Source organism: Gnatocerus cornutus, chromosome 1 (assembly GCF_029298725.1).
Source record: "Gnatocerus cornutus isolate USDA-ARS CGAHR chromosome 1, icGnaCorn1.1, whole genome shotgun sequence".
NCBI lineage: Eukaryota > Metazoa > Arthropoda > Insecta > Coleoptera > Tenebrionidae > Gnatocerus > Gnatocerus cornutus.
The window spans coordinates 35,234,742-35,254,386 of record NC_142233.1 but is presented as its reverse complement, the minus strand read 5'-3'; the positions used below and the strand labels follow the sequence as shown (position 1 = coordinate 35,254,386).

The 19,645-nt window shown below is 31.7% G+C and overlaps 2 protein-coding genes across 4 annotated transcripts in view; one reads left to right on the top strand and one right to left on the bottom strand.

Annotated features, from left to right (window-relative positions):
- The window catches only part of nolo (ADAMTS-like no long nerve cord), a 187,233-nt gene that overhangs the window by 11,870 nt on the left and 155,718 nt on the right, over positions 1 to 19,645 (bottom strand). For all 3 annotated transcript variants that reach the window (XM_088048657.1, XM_088048665.1, XM_088048674.1), the window contains exons 6-11: positions 14,715 to 14,963; positions 8,875 to 9,019; positions 6,834 to 6,963; positions 4,361 to 4,463; positions 4,068 to 4,163; positions 3,736 to 4,007 (exon numbers count right to left, since the gene is read on the bottom strand). In XM_088048657.1, coding sequence (XP_087904783.1) covers positions 3,736 to 4,007; positions 4,068 to 4,163; positions 4,361 to 4,463; positions 6,834 to 6,963; positions 8,875 to 9,019; positions 14,715 to 14,963 — 995 coding nt within the window. The remainder of the gene's footprint in view (positions 1 to 3,735; positions 4,008 to 4,067; positions 4,164 to 4,360; positions 4,464 to 6,833; positions 6,964 to 8,874; positions 9,020 to 14,714; positions 14,964 to 19,645) is intronic.
- On the top strand, positions 17,439 to 18,099 carry LOC148182105 (uncharacterized). Its single transcript, XM_088048745.1, has 2 exons — positions 17,439 to 17,535; positions 17,583 to 18,099. Exons 1-2 carry the CDS (start codon positions 17,524 to 17,526, stop codon positions 17,961 to 17,963), a joined length of 393 nt encoding a protein of 130 aa, XP_087904871.1. The 5' UTR covers positions 17,439 to 17,523; the 3' UTR covers positions 17,964 to 18,099.

The window sequence follows — 19,645 nt, the reverse complement described above, 5'->3', positions numbered from 1 at the left end:
TGAGCAATTTTCTTGGAAAAAAATTCTCTTCCGGCGAACCGTGGTTAGTGACTGAAGGAATTTGAATATTCAGTGGAGGAACATGCTAAAACCATCAGGGCGTCAGTGCAGTCAGTTTATAGAAACAGAAGCGAATTGGTGATGATGGACGTGGGCCAGATCGTAATTAACAGGAGTGTTATCAAATTATTGATCTCGTCCCGAGGCAAATTAAGACCTTCCCAAGATAATTGCGAGTTTTATCGCGAGATTTCAAGCAAATAAAAACTAACGAGCTTCGTTTTCTCTATACCCTTCGTCAGTATCTTCCTTAATCCAATCGAGGAATTTAAGTCAGAAATCCATTTTCTCCGCTCGCTTGTTTGCCCTTTGGATTGCATGCAGAAATGACGTTGGGAGCGCGTGGGAATGGTAATGAAGTGTGAGCGCAGTGAAAACAGCATTTTTACGAAGCATTTAAATCATGGATAGAATGAGACCGTGCTCGACAACAGCTGGTGCTTTATTAAGAAGCTTATCACCTATTTATACTTGTGTAGGGCTTGGCGTTTTACCACCCGTTTTCCCGGCGAAATGGTACAAATAACTATCGTTGTTAGTTTGACAGGGAAGGAAAACGGCCAACAAAACGCCGATTAGTCGAAAAGGGTGCAGTTTATAGTTTTAGAGAGAGAGTAAGAGAGAGAAATAAAGGATTAAAGAGTATTTGTGTTTGCAGTACCTCACATATACCCAACCGCAGGCAAAGAACACTCTGAAATCGCTGGAAAACACAAGGCACACAATATCGACATGTAGTTGGGTAGTGAAACGCACAGGTGGAATTTAAATTAGCCTAAATGAGTGAAATATTAGTGAGTGATGGAAGCTCTATTGAAACTATCGAGTGGCACGTACAATCCAGATAACCTATCGAAATGGACCTTTATACTACATACAATTCAATTTGTGGTTGAATACTGAGTTATCTGCATTGTATGAGCATCAACGGTAGTGCTAGATACACAACTACAAGCGTACACAGTGTAAACAATGAATTCGTGTTGGGTCTGTTATTATTTTATTCGCACATTACAGTTATTTTTGCCTTTTTTCCCATTTCGTTCGTTCCACCGCGCTCTAATTTCATTCAATTATAGATTCAACTTAATCAAACAGTCATTCTTAAGTAGTCTTTCAATAACCTCTTCAGTTCTAATAGAATGCGTAAAAATCATGACAGCAACACCCTTAAATTGCCTTTCATTTCAAAAATAAAAATTTGTAATTTTTAAAGCCTGATTTTCATCCAAAAATGTTTTAATCAAACCAAAAATTTACAATCTGTTCTATCAAATTCGGTAACTTTGGTAATTTCAAGACTAAACCAATGAAATGTGGAGAGTTTACTAACTGAGACCTATTTTTTAACTGTGCAAAATTTCACAGATGTAGAGTAAAACTGCCAATTTTTAAAAATTTTTACTTTTATTCGAACCCAAAATTTCCACAGTGTCCTCCAAAATTTTATAACTTGGGCAATTTTAATTCCAAAATAATGAAACTTTAGGGAGTTACTATTTTTGACCTGCTTTTTTATTCTACCAAATTTTGAAATTTCAGATCTAAAAGATTTTTTTTTTTAAATATTGATTTTCACTTAAACTAAAAGTTTTCTCTATCTTCTATTTAATTCTGTAACTTCGGTAGTTTCAACATTAAAATTAGTGAAATTTCGAGCAGATACTGCTTCACACTTATTTTTAACCTGTGTGGAATTTTAAAATTTTAGAACATCAAGTTAAATTTCTAGAAATTTTGACTTTTATTCGAACCAAAAATTTTTACCGTGTTGTATAAAAATCCGTGACATGGGCGTTTTAATGCCAAATTAAGAAGACTTGGGGAAGTATTGCTTTTGACCTGCTTTTCAACTTTGTTAATTTTTAAAATTTTAGGACAGGGATTTTTGAAAATTTTGATTTTAAGCAAACTAAAAATGTACACTATATTCTATTAAGTTAGAAACTCTGGTAGTTTCTACTCAAAAAGGATGAGATTTGGAGAAATATTTAATAATTGCGCAAAATTTCAAAATTTTAGAGTAAAAAAACAATTTTAATAAAATTTCTCTTTTATTTAAACCCAAAATTTCTGCCGTGTTCTACAAAATCTTATAACTTGACCAATTTTAAATCCAAAATAATGAAACTTCAGAAAATTACCACTCTTAACCTGCTTCTTAACTCTGCCAAATTTTGTTTTAGATCTAAAGAAAGAATTTTTGAAAATATTGATTTTTATTGAAACCAAAAATTTTTCCTATCTTTTATTCAATTCTGTAACTTTGATACTTTCAACACTAAAACTATGAAATTTGGACTAGAGTTATTTAATACCTTAATAAAATTTCAAAATTTTAGAGTAAGAAATCCAATTTTTATAAATTTTGACTTTTATTCGAAGCCAAAATGTCCACTGTATATTTTATAACTTGGGCAATTTTGATTCGAAAAAATGAGACTTCGGAGAGTAACCACTCTTAACTCGCTTCTTATCTCTACCAAATTTTGAAATTTTAATTTTAGGAAAAAGGAACCAAAAATTTTTCTTCTATTCTATTTACTTCTGTAACTTTGTTAATTTCAACACTAAAATAATAAAATTTGGAAGAATTACTACCAAAGACATATTTATTACCTGCGCAAAAATTCAAAATTTTAGAGTAAGAGATACAAATTTTAGAAATTTTGACTTTTATTTGAACCAAAAATTTCTACCGTTTCGTATAAAAATCTGTAACTTGGGCAGATTTAAAGGCAAAATAATGAGATTTTAGAGCGATTACCACTTTTCAACTTGTTTCTTAACTCTACCAAATTTTAAAAATTTAGGAAAATGTTTCGAAAATTTTGATTTTTATTGAAACTAAAAATTTTCCCTCCTTTCAATTTAATTCTGTTACTTTGATAGTTTCAACATTAAAACTATAAAAATTTTAAGGAATTACTACCAGAGACCTATTTATTACCTGCGCAAAATTTCAAAATTTTAGAAGAAAAAAGACAATTTTTAGAAATTTTGACCCAAAATTTCCCTTGTGCTTCTAAACTTGATAAATTTGATAACAATTTATATTCTAAAGTAATGAGACTTTGGAAAGTTACCACTTTGAACTCGCTTCTTAACTTTACCAAATTTTGAAATTTTAGGTCAAGAGGAAAATTTTTTGAAAATATTGATTTTTACTGAAATCAAAAATTTCCACTTTTTCTATTTAATTCTGCAACTTCGGTAGTTTTAACTCTAAAGCAGTGAAATTTAGAGGAATTACTATTTGAGACTTATTTATTAACTTAGTGCAATTTCAAAATTTTTAACATCTTTACAGCATTTTAGCGCCTTTCAAATTTTTATTTTTAAAATTAAAGACAATTTAGATGATGACCATGTTTAACAAAAATATGTATAATAAAAAAATGATATGAATTTTTAATGTACAAATTTATAGATATCGGTTTTATTCCCCTGAAAATGCTTAAACATTTATAGACCCGTAAAAACGAAATTAAATATTCGAAATGCCTGTTCTTTAGACCAAATGAAGTTTTAGTATTTTTTGTTGTATGCTTAGGGAGTGAATCCAACACTAATTTAGTAAAAATGAATTACACCACACAAAAGGAATTAACAGTCCAAAGCACTAACACTGAAAGCTAAATGAAGAAAATGGTTCTCCAGAACACATAAACTTACGTGCTTTCCGAAGGCACAACCTGTTCCCCAACGAGCCTCTCAGCGTGCGCTGGAGGCGGCGGAGGGTACGGCTGAACTAAAGGTTGAGTGTGGTACAATCCCGGTAGGAATTCTTCGCTGGTATCGACATGATGAGGGCACTGAATCCCCGTCGAGCACGGCTTGCTTTCGATCGGTTTGAGCTTCTGGGGGCACAATAGACTCGGCTTGTCTGCGGAGTCCCGACATTCTACCACTCGCACTTGAGTCCCTTCGCCGCAAGAAACGGAGCACTGGAAAATTTCCACAGTGAAAATTCCGGAGTGGAATGTTTGCGGTTGGGGATAACTTACTCCAGACCACGAGGAGGCTATCCAGGCTGGACAGTCCATCCGATTACAAGCTTCCTGAAACCACGGCTTGTGTCCGGTGCATTTCTGATCATTAACCTGAAATGTTATCCGATTAGTGGGGAGTCCGCAGAGATGAGTTTTCGGGAAGTCATCGGCACGTAATTCGCAATTGGAGAAAGTTTGCAGTCAATTTTCATTTGGGTAATTTCGGAAAATAACGATTTTATCGGTCCCTGATGTGTCGTTGAAATGGAGATTGGGAAGCAATTAAGTTTTTTAATTCGGAAACTTACCCGTATTTTTGTGTTGTTTGTTTCCTCGACGCAGTGGACTTGGCGGAGTCTTGAGCCGCCACCGCAGGTAACGGAGCAGGAGCCCCATTCTCCAGCGTGCCACCTAAATACGCGCAACGAAAATCATGAAATTATTAATTATACGAAATTTGTATTGGAGCAGTGGAAAGTCATTTCTGAAGTAAAATTTTCTCCGGATCTTTTTGCTCCATCAGGTCAGGACAATATTTGTGAAATAAGCTTTTTATAGTATTTTGATTATTTTTGAGATTTTGCAAGTAAATCATAGAACTCTATAATACATCATTGGAAAGGTAAATAAATAAGCTTTTCAACGAACTAAAGAAGTTGCCGGGAATGTCAGTTTTTGCTAAAATATTTGAGGAAAACTGATGTAAATTTTAAAATACGAGCGAGTTTTTAAAGACTTTTTGACATTTTTTTTATGGATAAAACTTTAATAATTTTAATTCTACAGCAATGAAATTTGGAGAAGTTGTTTATTTTAAGTTGTCTATAAACTCCACTAAATTGTGTGTATTCTACTGCAAAAGTCATAAATTTTTGAAATATTTGTTTTTAAGAAAAAATAAAATTTTCAAAATTCTGTATTAAAATTCGTAATTCACACAGTTTTAGCGCTTTAGCAATGATATTTGGTGAGGTTATTAATTTTGAGTTGTTTAAAGACTCCAGCAAATTGCAGCATTCTATAGCAAAGAAAATAAAATTTCTAAAATTCTTGAGAAAAATTCGTAATTCTCACAATTTTCACAATTTTTATGCTATAGCAATGAAAGGTGAAGTTACTAATTTTGAGTTGTTTATTAACTCCACCAAATTGCAATATTCTAGAGCAAAAGACAAATTTTGGAAATATTTGCTTAAAAAATTCTTTTCAAAATTCTGTATTAAAATTTGGAATTTCCACAATTTTTGGGCTATACCAATGAAATTTAGTAAAATTACTAATTCTGAATTGTTTATCAATTCTACTAAATTTCAGCACTTTAGAGCAAAAGACAAATTTTATATGTAAGAAAAAATACAATTTTCAAAATTTTTACTAAAAAAATGTGTAATTCCCGCAATTTGTGTGCCACAGCAGAAAAATGTGGCCAACGTACTAATTTTAAGTTGTTTATAAGCTCCACCAAATTTCAACATTTTGAAGTAAAAGACACAAATTTTGCACTAAAATTCGAAATTCTCACACTTTTTGTACTATAGCAATGAAATTTGGTGAAGTTGCTAATTTTGAGTTGTTTATAGAGTCCACCAAATTGGAGCATTCTAGAGCAAGAGACACAATATTTAGAAATTTTTATTTAAAAAAAATACAATTTTCAAAATTCTTTACTAAAATATTTGTAATATCCACAATTTTTGTGCTACTGGATTGAAATTTAGTGAAGTTACTAACTTTGAATTGTTTATAGCTTTTACTAAATTTCAGCATTCTAGAGCTAAAGACGCAAATTTTAGAAATTTTGATTTTGTAGAGAAAATAAAATTTTCAAAATTCTTTAATAAAATTCGTAATTTCCACAATTTTAGTGTTATAAAAATGAAATCTGATGCAGTTACTAATTTTGAGTTGTTGACTCCACTAAATTACATTATTCTAGAGTAAAAAACAGAAATTTTAGAAATTTTTACTTTTAGAAAAACATAAAGTTTTCAATATATTTTACTGAAACTCGCATAATTTTTCAAGAATATCTGTAGATCAGGACTTGATCAATTAAAGCAGATTTTAGATTCGGATTCAAGAGACCATTTCACTTTAAAAATGACTTTTCACTTCTTGTTTTTCCTTAAATTTGGTTGACTAGTGTAATAAACTATTAAATCGGAAACAATTTAGTAATACAATATGACGAGAGCATAATTTCATCTACTGGAGCTCGATTTAATTATGAGCACATAACATCGCATTTATTATGAGGACAAATTCCATTAAATAAATTTAAATGAATACTGCCCGTGGCTATGCGTTTTATTAATAATAATCATAAATTAATAATAAAATCAATTTGTTTTTAACGAGTCAGAGAATTTTCCAATTTAATCTAAACATAAAAATTTTGAAAATTTGGCGAATAACGAGGCAAAACGTGAATTTTATAGAAATTTCCACCCCATCTAATTATTATGTAGCGTATACTTCTTCGTCCATTTATAATTCAATGCAGTAAACATTATCACACCGCGCCATATTTATGTCTGGAAAGTTTCAAACTTAACCGTTTTAAATTAGTCGAGCCACGTTTCTTGGTTAATTTACAGCAAATATTACACAAATATGCAAATTGCCATAATTCTCGTTTAATAGCTACAGCAATATTTCAGCCGCTCTGTTTATATTGTGGTTAATGCAGTTCTATGAGCGTTCGTTTTGAGATTAAACAGCGCCACTTCTTGCAGTGGACACCAAAAATAATCTAATTTACTGCAATAACGCCGCACTTACTTCGGCGGACAGTTGTGTGTGTTGCACTCGACTATCGTGGAGTCGGGCTTCTGCGACTCGTTGCAGAGCTCCTCTTCGACTTCTTCGCCTGTCACGCGGTTCTGACACAGCGGACGTGACATCTTGTAGCCTGAAATCAAACGGAAAAATTCATGCCTGAGTAAAAAGAAATCGACTGGGAAAAATGGTGGAGGCGCCGGGTTTAAGGGGAAAAGCGCATGGAATTCTGCAGCGGCTTTTCACACAAATTGATCGCTGAAATCTTACTACTTATTTTTTACTATTTATACATTCTAATAAGTCTCAGACTTCTAAAGCAAAAAAACAAATTTTCAAAATTTTTTACTAAAAAATTTGTAATTTCCACAATTTTTGAGCTATTGTACTAAAATTTGGCGAGGTTACTAATTTTGAATCGTTTATAATTTGTACTAAATTTCAGCATTTTAGAGCAAAAGACACAAATTTTAGAAATTTTTATATGTAAGAGAAAATAAAATTTTCAAAATTCTTACAAAAATTCGTAAATCCTTGTATTTTTGTGTTATAGTAATAAAAATTAGTGAAATTACTAATTTTAAGTCGTTCATAGACTCCATCAAATTTCAGCATTTTAGAGCAAAAAACATAAATGTTACAAATTTAAATGTAAGAGAAACTAAAATATTCAAATTTTTTTACTACAAGAATTCGTAATTCCCACAATTTTTGAGCTATAATATTGAGATTTTATAAAGTTACTGATTTTAAGTCGTTTCTAATTTTTATTAAATTTCAGCATTTTAAAGCAAAAGATACAAATTTTGGATTTTTTTATGTGTAAGAGAAATTTTCAAAATTCTTTTCTTACGAAAATTCGTATCTCCCATAATTTTTGTTCTATAGCAATGAAATTTAGTGAAGTTACTACTTTTGAGTCGTTCTTAAACTCCACAAAATTTCAACATTTTTGAGCAAAGACACAAGTTTAGAAATTTTTAGATGTACAAAAAATAAAATTTTCAAAATTTTTTACTAAAAAATTCGTAATTTGTACAATTTTTGAGCTATAGCATTGAAATTTGGTGAAGTTACTAATTTTGAATCTTTTTTAATTTTCATTAAATTTTAGCGTTTTAGAGCAAAAGACACAAATTTTCGAAATTCTTATATGTAATAAGAAAAAATAAAATTTTTAAACTTTTTTACAAAAACTGGTATTTTTTACAATTTTAGTGCTAGACCAATGAAATTTGGTAAAGTTGCTAATTTTTAGTTGCTGATAGACTCCACTAAATTTCAAAATGCTAGAACAAAAGACGAAGATGTCAGAAATTTTTATTTGTAAAAGAAAACAAAATTAATTTTCATTTTTTTTTACTAAAAGTCTCTCTTCTCGCAATTATCCTAGATTAATGAAATTTGGTAAGATTACTAATTTTGAATTGTGTATTGATTTTACTAAATTTCATTTTACTAAATTTCAGCTTTTTCGAATAAAAGACACAAATTTTAGAAAATTTTCAAATTTTTTTAATAAAGTTTGTAAATCCCAAACTTTTTGTGCTATGGCAATGAAATTTGGTGGAGTTACTAAGATTTAGTTGCTTATAAACTTCACTAAATTGCAGCATTCTAGAGTAAAAATCACAATTTTTAGAAATTTTAATTTTTGAGGAAAAATAAAATTTTCATATCCTTTTACTAAAATTCATAATATCCAATTTTTGTGCTAAAGCAATGAAATTTGGTAAAGTTACTAACTTTGATTTGTTTATAATCTGTATTAAATTTTGGCAATCTATTGACTTTTAGCATTGACTGGAAAAAATGGTGGATGCGCCGGGTGGAAAGCCTCTTATATGGCTTCAGATCTGCATAACTGTAGCGCCTTTTCCCACAAATCGATACTGCAAAACCGCGTAATTCCATAGTTAATTTACGTTTTGTTTAGCGACATCGCTGAGCTCATTAAATTTGTAGAGAGTATCAACACAGCCGTACATTCATAACAAATTCCCTTTCGATGCAAAGCACGATCGGGCATATTTTCCCAACTTACCACCGCCGCACGTTGCCGAACATAACGACATATACGTCAAAGTCCAATGATATAAAGGCCTCGAACATGAAGAACCATCTCCGCCGCAAACTCCGCAGACGTCCACTTGTCTCGTCGAGCCAATTTTCAGGTCGCATCCAACTCTCTGGAAAAAGGGCAAAAATCAAACAGCCAAGCGAAAAACCCACTTTTTGTGTATTCTCTGTTTTATTTATTTATGTAAAGCGATTGTGGCAAATTCGCGCCTTATCTATTAGGTTTCATCTCCATTTCTGGCACTCAATTCGCACGTGCTTTGAAGAAAAATCTATCGAGGGGCTCGGGGTGACTCTCGAGACCTCAAACCGATGAATAAATGAGAGGTTTGAAGTGTGGTGCTTCTGTCATTCCACGAGACTCGACATTCGCGACTTTTCAATGCAATTCGAGAGCGAAAATGGAGACTTTGTAATGATATAAATTAATTGAGGGGACAGAGAAGATGAAAGCAGAAAGGGACACGAATTTCAACTTGATTGAATTAGTCCACGTTCAAATTACCGGCGCTTAATTAAAAATGAAGAAATGACGGGCGGTGCAACGGCGATTTTTTACGAGAACTGAGAAATTGACGAAATGTGGAGGATGCGAAATTAATTGGATTTCAAGGGAATTCAGAAGAGTGAAGAGTATCGATTTTGCTTATTTGGTAAAATATAATTTTATTATAAATACATTTTTTAACTTTTTATATTCCACCTCCAGAAACAATAACAAATTATGTGAAATTACAACAAATTTGAGGAGGTTACAAGTTTTTAGAGTTTTTTATTTTTGCAGGCTAACTAAAAATTTCAATTTTTGAAATTAAAAATTTGTAACTTTGAAAGTTTTTACGATACAACAATAAAATTTGAGGCGGATACTAGTTTGGGCCTGTTTGTTAACTTCGCCAAATTATACAGTTATCGAAAAAGGACAGATTTTTTTAGATTTTTTTATTGTAGAGACAAACTAAAAATTTCCAATTTTCGAAAATAAAAATTTCTAACTCTGGAAGTTTTTACACTATGACTGTCAAATTTATTAAAGTTAGTAGTTTGGAATTGTTTCCCCAAAATTAGAAGATTGTAGAAAAAGACAGAGTTTTTAGAATTTTTGCAGAGAAACTAAAATTTTTAATTTTTGAAAATAAAAATTTGTAACTCTCAAAGTTTTTACATTATTATAGTCAAATTTGGGGAAGTTAATAGTTTGAACTTGCTTATTGACTCCCCCAAATTAGAACAATTTTTAGATTTTTCATTTTGCAGGGGAATTAAAAACTTTCAATTTTTCAAAATTAAAATTTGTAATTTTGGAAGTTTTTACGCCAAGACAGTCAAATTTGGGGATGTTACTAGTTTGGACCTGCTTATTAACTTCCCCAAATTAGAACATTGTAGAAAAAAATGATGGGTTTTTAGATTTTTTTTTATTTTGCTGAGGAGCTAAAATTCTCCAATTTTTAAAAATAAAATTTGTAACTCTGGAAGTTTTCACACTATGACAGTTAAATTTGGGGAAGTTACTAGTTTATATCTGCTTATTAACTCCTTCAGATTAGAACAATGTAGAATAAAAAACAGAGTTTTTAGATTTTTTTATTATGCGGGTGAACTAAAAACTTTCAATTTTTGAAATTGAAATTTGTAACTTTAGAAGTTTTTACACCAAGACAGTTAAATTTGAGGAGGTTACTAGTTTGGACCTGTTTATTAACACTCCCAAATTAGAACATTGTAGAAAAAAATGATGGGTTTTAGATTTTTTTTTTATTTTGCTGAGGAGCTAAAATTCTCCAATTTTTGAAAATAAAAATTTGTAACTCTGGAAGTTTTCACACTAGAACAGTCAAATTTGAGTAAGTTATTAGTTTGGACCTGCTTATTAACTCCCTTAAATTAAAACATTGTAGAAGAAAATAAAGGGTTTTTAGATATTTTTTATTTGGCAGAGAAGCTAAAATTCTCAAATTTTTGAAATTGAAATTTGTAACTTTGGAAGTTTTTACGCCAAAACAGTCAAATTTGAGGAGGTTAGTAGTTTGGGACTGTTTATTAACTCCTCCAAATTGAAACGTTGTAGAAAAAAAACACAGATTTTTTAGATTTTTTTTATTTTGCAGACGAACCGAAATCCTAATTAAAAAAAATAAAAATGTGTAACTTTGGTAGTTTTTACGTTACGACGTTACATTATAAAATTTAGGAAAGTTACTAGTTTGGGTCTGCTTATTAACTCTCCCAAACAAGAACGTTAAAAAAAGACAGACTTTTTAGATTTCTTATTTGGCAGACAAACTAAAAATTCCAATTTTGAAGATAAAAATTTGTAACTCTGAAAGTTTTTAGGCTATGACAAAATAATTAACTGAAATACATCAAATGGTGAGTTTTTATCAATATCCAGCGGTTAATTATAAGTATAAGTAATCGCGATTTCTATAAAATACAGCGTGCAGAGCTTTTGCTAGAAATTTGCAACGCTTTGTCGCAATGCTCGCGCACTAATTCCATCCAAAAGCCATCTCCAGCTGCAGTATTTGACTCTCCATATAAATTTCCTCATTTCCCGTCGTTTGATCTTCACCTTTTGTGAAAATTAGGGAGAACCTAGGATTTCTCCTTATGGATTTGATCCGCCAAACTTTATCGTTCTTGTTGGTGCTCGAAGAGGTAACAAAACTTGATGTTTAGAGTGCAGGATAAAGAAGTAATCTTTCTCTCAAATGAGTTGGTGAGAGACCCGGAATCTTCTCTCTCGGAATATTCGTGCAGTTCCACATTTATCAGAACATTTTTCACGGCGAGGTCGCGTCAATCTCTAGTCGAGAACATAAATCCTGCTAGATGAGCCCCCACCTATCTCCCTGCAAATCCCCAAATCAGAATGAAATTAAATGTTGACAAATAAAACCAGATAAGCGAGTGTTCTTTTATCATTTTCTTTGTTCCAAGATTTAGGTGGAACGAGATTGCGGCCGAACGGTCTGTAATTTTAATTTACTGCAGAGATACCTAAATTTACAATGGGGTTCTAAATGAGGCTGTAAAAAATTCATCTAGACGAGCTTTCAGGGCGGAATTTTCCAGCGCGAAAAATAATATGTTGTTAGGAGTATCAATTTGCGCTGGTTTGTTCGATTTTCCGCGGAAAATCCTATAAATTAAAAGTGCGGCGTTGTTTGCCCGATTCTACAAGTTAAAAATTGAACAAAACGGACTCGAGTGCCGAAATGTAATTAAGCAAATGACGTGACTTTCCCAACTTTTTATTCCAGGTGAAACTATTCAATCTGGAAAAGAGCGTCGCGACGGAACGAGTTTCGTTAATTTAAGTACCTCTTGAATACGTTGTTAGGCGAAAACGGGGAGCAAAAACCGCGTTTATCAATAACTATAAATGTTGGTACTAAACGACGTTGCCAGATTTCGACGGAATTGCCTATTTCTTCTTAATCGCAATACAATAAAAGCCAAGAGGTACATAAAGCGACCGAACGTTTATACAAGATTTAGGGGTTTGTATTCTGGGGCGGCAGCAACACGATCGCACTTTGTAATAAAACCAAATATCCTTAAAAATCTTCCGGAAAATTATAAAGAATTCTAGGGAAGCGTAGAAAAGTCTTAACGCCATGACAATTAAATTTAGGGAAGTTACTAGTTAGGGCCTGTTCTTTAAATTCTTTAAATTTTTGAAAAAGTTTTTTACTATGACAGTCAAATTTGAAGAGGTTACTAGCTGGGGTCTACTTATCAACTCCTCCAAATTAGAACATCGAGGAACTAAAAATGTACAATTTTTGAAAATAAAATTTTGGAACTCTGGAAGTTTTTACACTATGACAGTCAAATTTGGGGACGTTACTAGTTAGGGCATGTTTACTAACTCCCCCAAATCAGAACGTTTCAGAAAAAAAGACACATTTTTTATATTTTTATTTTGCAGAGGAACTAAAAATTTTCAATTTTTGAAAATAAAAAATTGTAACTTTGGAAGTTTTTACACTATAACACTTAAATTTAGGGAGGTTACTAGTTAGAGCCTGTTTATCAACTTCCCCAAATTAGAACATTGTAGAAAAAAAGACAGAGTTTTTAGATTTTTTTATTATGCAGGGGAACTAAAAATTTCCGATTTTTGAGAATAAAAATTTGTAACTCTGGAAGTTTTAACACCATGACAGTAATATTTAGGGAGGTTATTAATTAGGACCTGTTTACTAATTTACTTAAATTAGAACGTTGTAGAAAAAAGACAGATTTTTTAGGTTTTTTTATTTTGCAGGGGAACTAACAATTTTCAATTTTTTTAAATAAAAATTTGTAACTTTGAAAGTTTTGATACTATAACAGTCAAATTTGGGGAGGTTATTAGTTAGAGCTTGTTTTTCAACTCTCTCAAATTAGAACATTGTAGAAGAAAATAAAGAAGTTTTCGAATTTTTTATTTTGCAAAGAAAGTAAAATTTTCAATTTTTAAAGATAAAAAAAGCCCAGCCATAAAAATATAAGTAGCGCTGTTAAATTTCTACAAAGAATTTGAAGAAAAGTTAAACAAGAGTACTAATTACTCGCGTGGTCCGATGTCGTGGCGATAGTTATCTCTTATCCCAATCTGATAATATAAATCGTTTTGGTGCCTTCATAGATCTTAATTTCCATAGAGAAATTCTCCTTATTTCCAATTACTCGCATCCGATATTGCATGCTTTGCAGCAATTAATATTCCTCTAGCCGTCCATTTTCTTGCGTGTTAATGGCACTTGTGACTTTCACAGGAATTTTTGTGTCTAAATTAGAAATATATCGGTGACATTAATATGATTATGTAAATCCCAAAGAGCTGTCGGAATAAAAATAAGAAAAATCTCGTTGCATTGATGTCTTAATAATTCACCAGCAAGTGATGTACATCAAGCGCTATCAAGTGTCACAGATATGAATTTTTCTATCCGTTACTTTATTGTGTTACATTAATCAATTCCCAAATCATTTTAGACAAAACATGAGGAACTAGCAACACGTATCAATTTATTTTGCTGAATGCCTGCAAGCGACACACCATCCATTTTCGGCTTCACTGTGATGTGTGTAGTGGCATGATATATTATTATACGACACAGAAATTTCTATTTATACGCGCGATAATATCGACTGATTTGCCTCGTTACACTTTAGACCAGCTAAAATGTGAAAAAAAAATAGTAGTAGGATGAAACCTATTGGAAATGGAAGAAAATATAATAAAAACAGAAGGAAAAATAAATTACGGGCAAAAAAAAACGAAAAAACGCAAATACAAAAAATTTAAAAAATTTGCATTTTCTGAAAAAATTGGCCATGTAGTAATGTATATTTTTTTTACACCATCAAAAAGTAGAGATTTAAATTTTGGGGTGTTTTTTTTTGTTATTAAGTTAAAATAAAAAAAAATTAATGTTTTAAGTCAAAAAAATTATAGTGTTTGGGACATTTAGTAAGGTAAGTTTTCACCAAATTTCGTAAAAAAAATGTCTTTGTAGAAGACAAAAATATAAAACCAAAAACTCGGTTATTTGAAGTTTTTACAAAAATTTTGAGGTTATGTGAAAAAAGTGTAGAAACAAAAGTTGTAGATCTTTTTATTACCAACAACTTTGCAATTTTTTTTTTCATAGGACTTGTAGTTTTGACGAAAATCGCGATAAACTGTTTTTTACCCTTAAAACTCACCTGCTTCTTTTCATTTTTGTTATATTTTCTTCCATTTCCAATGGGTTTCATCCTACTACTATTTTTTATGGTTTCAAAAATGTTCGACCCTGATCTACTTACTTGACACTTCCCATCGATGCACATGTCCAAACTCCCTGGCCTGCATCTGGTTCCATCATGGACTTTATCTGCGAGCCGCGCGACGACCAGCACCGGGTCCTCCTCGGAAACCGCTTTTCCCTTGCATGTAAGGGCGCAGGGGTCATCATCTTCGTAATGCGCCGACCACTCGTAAAGACTCCCCTGATAAGGGCTCCCGTTGAAGGCCGCGCACTGATCCTCTCGGAAATCGCGCGCTTCGGGACAAACCTGGAAAGAAAATTCTTTTAGTATTTGAGCCACTCCAGGAACTTAAGCAACGTGACTTTGGCAGCAAGGTCGCCACCAACTGGTTCTGCTCTACATTACAAGAAGCCCACGGCTATGAGGCCTCGATCTTGAAATTGAGAGTCCGCATACCGGAACTTTCACTGTTTCGTCCGGACAAGTTCAGGGGTATCACCGAAAAAGTCTTTTTATCCCGGATTTCGACAATTTTATTCGCAGGTGTTGAAGGTGTAAGCACACCCCGACACGCACCACTGAGTTAATGTCAGCTACTTTGTGCGGCCCACGAACAATGCCGGATATTTCACTGACATTTCACAATCATTTTTCTGGATTTGCGTCCAGAGAATTATTTCAAATGTCGCAAATATGTGTGGGAATAAAGGAATGACGGGGGAAACCGCCGGATTATGGCGGAGGTGCGATTAGAAATTGTGGTCGGTGAAAAATCGGACGATTAGTCAATGGTAATTGCGGTATTTATATTCATACTATGCGGAATTGTGGAGGGATTTTTTACCGGAAAACTTCGTTATTGTAAGTAAATAGAGCGGCCTTTAAAGTTTTAATATCATGTTGCATATCATTTGAATATTATCATTCCGAGGAAAAATTGGAAATTCCTACTTATCTGAAACGGGGAATTTAATTTCGAATTCATGTAATTTGTCTTTGCAAGTATTTGATCAGAGACATACTTTTGTCTCGGTTTCTGTCGAGTGGCGGAATTATTGAAGAGTTTGTTGCTTATTTGTTTTAAATTACGACGTAAACATACAATTTTTTTTCTTAAAATTTTATTTAATTAATTTAATTAGAATATATTTTAATTTTCTAATTTCGCAGAATTATTAAGGGGATGCTCTATTTTACCACAGTGACCAAATTAATTTTCTATTGTTAGAACGAAATTTAGGTCATTGGAACAGTCATTACCAAAATCTGGTTCTAAAAAACAAGTCAGAATTCCCCAGATAAGTTAAAATGTTGGTTATGGAAACTTTTTTCAAACTGATAAAAAACTAAAAAAACAGCTGGAACTTAAGCATTGAAAAATTATTTAACTGTACAAATTTCATTGTTATACCATTAAAATTGTTAGATTTATAGAATATAATCGAAAAAAATCGAAAATTTTGGTGCACTTTAGAAATAAAAAGTTGCATAATTCGTCTTTCTTGATCTACAGTATTGAAACTTGGTGGACTTTTTTAGCATTGAGAAACTATTTAACACTTTAAATTAAATTGTTGTACCATTAAAATTGTCAGATTTGAAAAAAAATTGAAATTTTAGGAATTTTAGATCTACGATGTTGAAACTTGGTGGACTTTTTTAACATAAAAAAGTATTAAACACACCAAATTTAATTATTGTACCATTAAAATCGTGGATTCATGGTATTAAATCTAAAAATTCGAAATTTTTTTTGTACTTTAAAAATAAAAATTTGGATAATTCGAAACTTGGTAAATTACTTTAGCATAAAAAAGTACTTAACCAAATTTCATTTTTGTACCATTAAAATTGTCAGATTTATGGTATTAAATGTAAAAAAATCAAAATTTTAGGTGCATTTTAGAAATACAAATTTGTATAATTCGTCTTTGATATTCTACAATATTGAAACGTAGATTTCGTCAGCATAAAAGAAAGTACTTAACCCTCTAATTTTCATTATTGTACCATTAAAATTGTCAGATTTATGGTATTTAATAGAAAACAAATCGAAATTTTGAAAGCACTTTAAAAATAAAAAATTGCATACTTAAATTCGTCTTTGTTGCTCTATAATATTGGAACTTTGTGGACTTCTTTAGCATGAAAAAAAAATGGATACTATTAATTTTCCTAGATTTATAGAATTTAGTCTAAAAGACTAGAAATTTTAGGTTGATTTTAAAAATAAAAATTTGCTTAATTCGTTTTTTTTTTAAGTTTTGCAACTCGATAAGCTTCGTCAATTGTTATTTCTTATGTATAAATATTTATTAACTTGCATATAATTTCTTTATTCTTATTCTCAATCTTCGTGTAATTTGAGACAGTTGATAAATGCGCCTTATAAACATTTCAAATTACAATTTTTCCAATAATTTATAGATTTCCTGAAGACAAGTCGTGGGCGTTTTAATAGACAGATATTCTTTAATTTCCCGAAAAATGTTAAACTTCAAAGCCGGCCCATAAACACTTCACCATCAAATTAATCGAGAAATTATACTCTCAATTCCACATTCATTATCGCCGAAATCTAATCCACGTCATTAAAATAATTTCCTTATGTTTCTAATTCGATTTGAGGACAGTTTAATCGACCAACCGCTTGCCCAAAAATTTATTGCTCAACACTCAACAACCCAAAATTTTTCTTCTTCAAGATAATAGTAACATTTTCTGGTATTAATATACAATGGTAAATCAATACTCTATTTACCAACACGCTTCGGGCTCGGCCAGACAAGGTTACTGGGCGGTTATAAAATGCAAACTTGTCGTTGCATTTCTCGTCAGTCCACACACAATCACAAATCCGACAAAAATGAATTCCAAGGTAGGTAACGATTACCGTAACACCAGTAATTACGGAAAAAATTCCAGATTTCGATTTTCTTCACTTTGTTCGCCCTCGCGAACGCTGGACTGGTCTCCATCCCCTTGGTGGAGGTTCTGCAAGGACCCAGCAGTAAAACCACCCTCGTAGGCCCCGATGGTAGTTCCATCAATTCTGAAGCTCCAGGAGGCACAGTCGTCACAGACGGTCAAGCTGTAATTCCTGCCGCTCCTGCGGTTCTAGCCAGTCTTCCTGAAACCGTTGTGGCTGGTCCCGCTGGATCTGTCATTACAAGTCATACTTTGGCGGGCACTGGCGTCGTTCCTGCTGTCGCTCCTGTGGTTGCTGCGGGACATGAGGGGGAATACGTTCCTGATAATGCCGAGAAACTTTACGACGACGGCTCGTACAAAGGGGAATGGGAATAAATAATTCACGGTTTATCACTCGCTGGTTTATTACTGTTAATACTGGATGAATATTTTAGCACTGCTAGTGGGAGGAAGATTTAGGCAGTTTTCTAAGACTTTGTAAACACGTGCCAATAAATTATTATTTTATTAATTGGGTGTTCAATTGCGGCTTTTTTCCACTGAACAATACTTTGAGGAAATAAAAGCGCGATAATAAGAAAACGAAAAAAATCCGCCAGTCATTCTAAGCACTATCTACTGGGCGATATAGTAATTAACTGAAAAAACTGCGATATAATGCATATAATTATTATAACAAATCGCAAATGTGTTGCTTAAGAAACGAGCCACCGCGATATTTTATAAAATTGTTTTTTCTTTTTGAAGTGGTGCCAACCGTGACGCAGCATGTTTGCCCTGACGGCGATAAAAAACTAGTTCAAAAAATTGTACATTTTTGTCTTTAGAAGAGTTGTAATGATGACTAGGCGCCTCCAGATTGTATTCTTGACCCTTGGCGCTCTTTATTGCCCTCAAGAGTCTTAAAACGATAAAACGGTTTATGGGCCGATAAATGCATACAACGTACTTATGTAGTTACCTTTTTGACCTGTTGTTTAAATTCTGGCTCTTAAGAAGTTTTTTAATTTTTCAACTAACAATTTGATAAAAAGTTTTCATAAGCTGTTTCAACGACCTACATTTCGTTCTTAAAATAGAAAATTGATTAACATAATTTGATAAAGATTTGTTTAAAATTATTAATTATAAAATTTTGAAACAACAATTCCAATTCGGGGTAAAATGGAGAGAAAATAAAATTTTCAAAATTCTTTTCTAAAATTTGTAACTCTCACAATTTTAGTGCTATAGAAATAAAATTTGGTGAAGTTATTTTTATTTGGTTGTTCACAGATCCTACCGAATTTCAGAAATGTAAAGCAAAAGACACAAATTTAACAAAAAAAAAATTTCAAAATTTATTACAAAAATTTGCAATTCCTACAATTTTAGTGCCAAAAAAAAATAAATTTGAGTTGCTTATAGATCCTACAAAATTGCAGCACTCTAAAGTAAAAGACACAAATATTAGAAATTTTTATTTTGAACAGAAAATAAAATTTTCAAAATTCTTTAGTAAAATCATAATTCCCATAATTTAAATGCTATAAAAATAAAATTTAGCGAAGTTACTTATGTTGAGTTGTTTACGGACCCTACCAAATGGCAGCATTTTAGAGCAAAAAATATTTTGAAGAGAAAATAAAATTTGAAAATTGTATTACAAAAATTCGTAATTCTCACAATTTTAGAGCTATAAAAATGAAATTTGACGCAGTTACTAATTTTGAGTTGCTTGTAGATCGTCGAAATTGCAGCATTCTAGAGCAAAAAACACAAATTTTAGAAATTTTTATTTTGACGATAAAATAAAATTTTAAAAATTCTTTAATAAAATTTGTAATTCTTCCAATTTTAGTGCTATAAAATTAAAATTTGGTGAAGTTACTTATTTTGAGTTGTTTATAGAGTTTACCAAATAAACAGCATTCTAGAGCACAAGACACGAAAATAAATTTTCAAAGACTTGCTTCGTCACACATAAAACATAGCTAAATTAGAAAACTTTAGAACAGAAAAAAAAGTTTAGAAATTTTAATAAAAACCTTGAAATAAACTAATTAAGTTATCAGAAA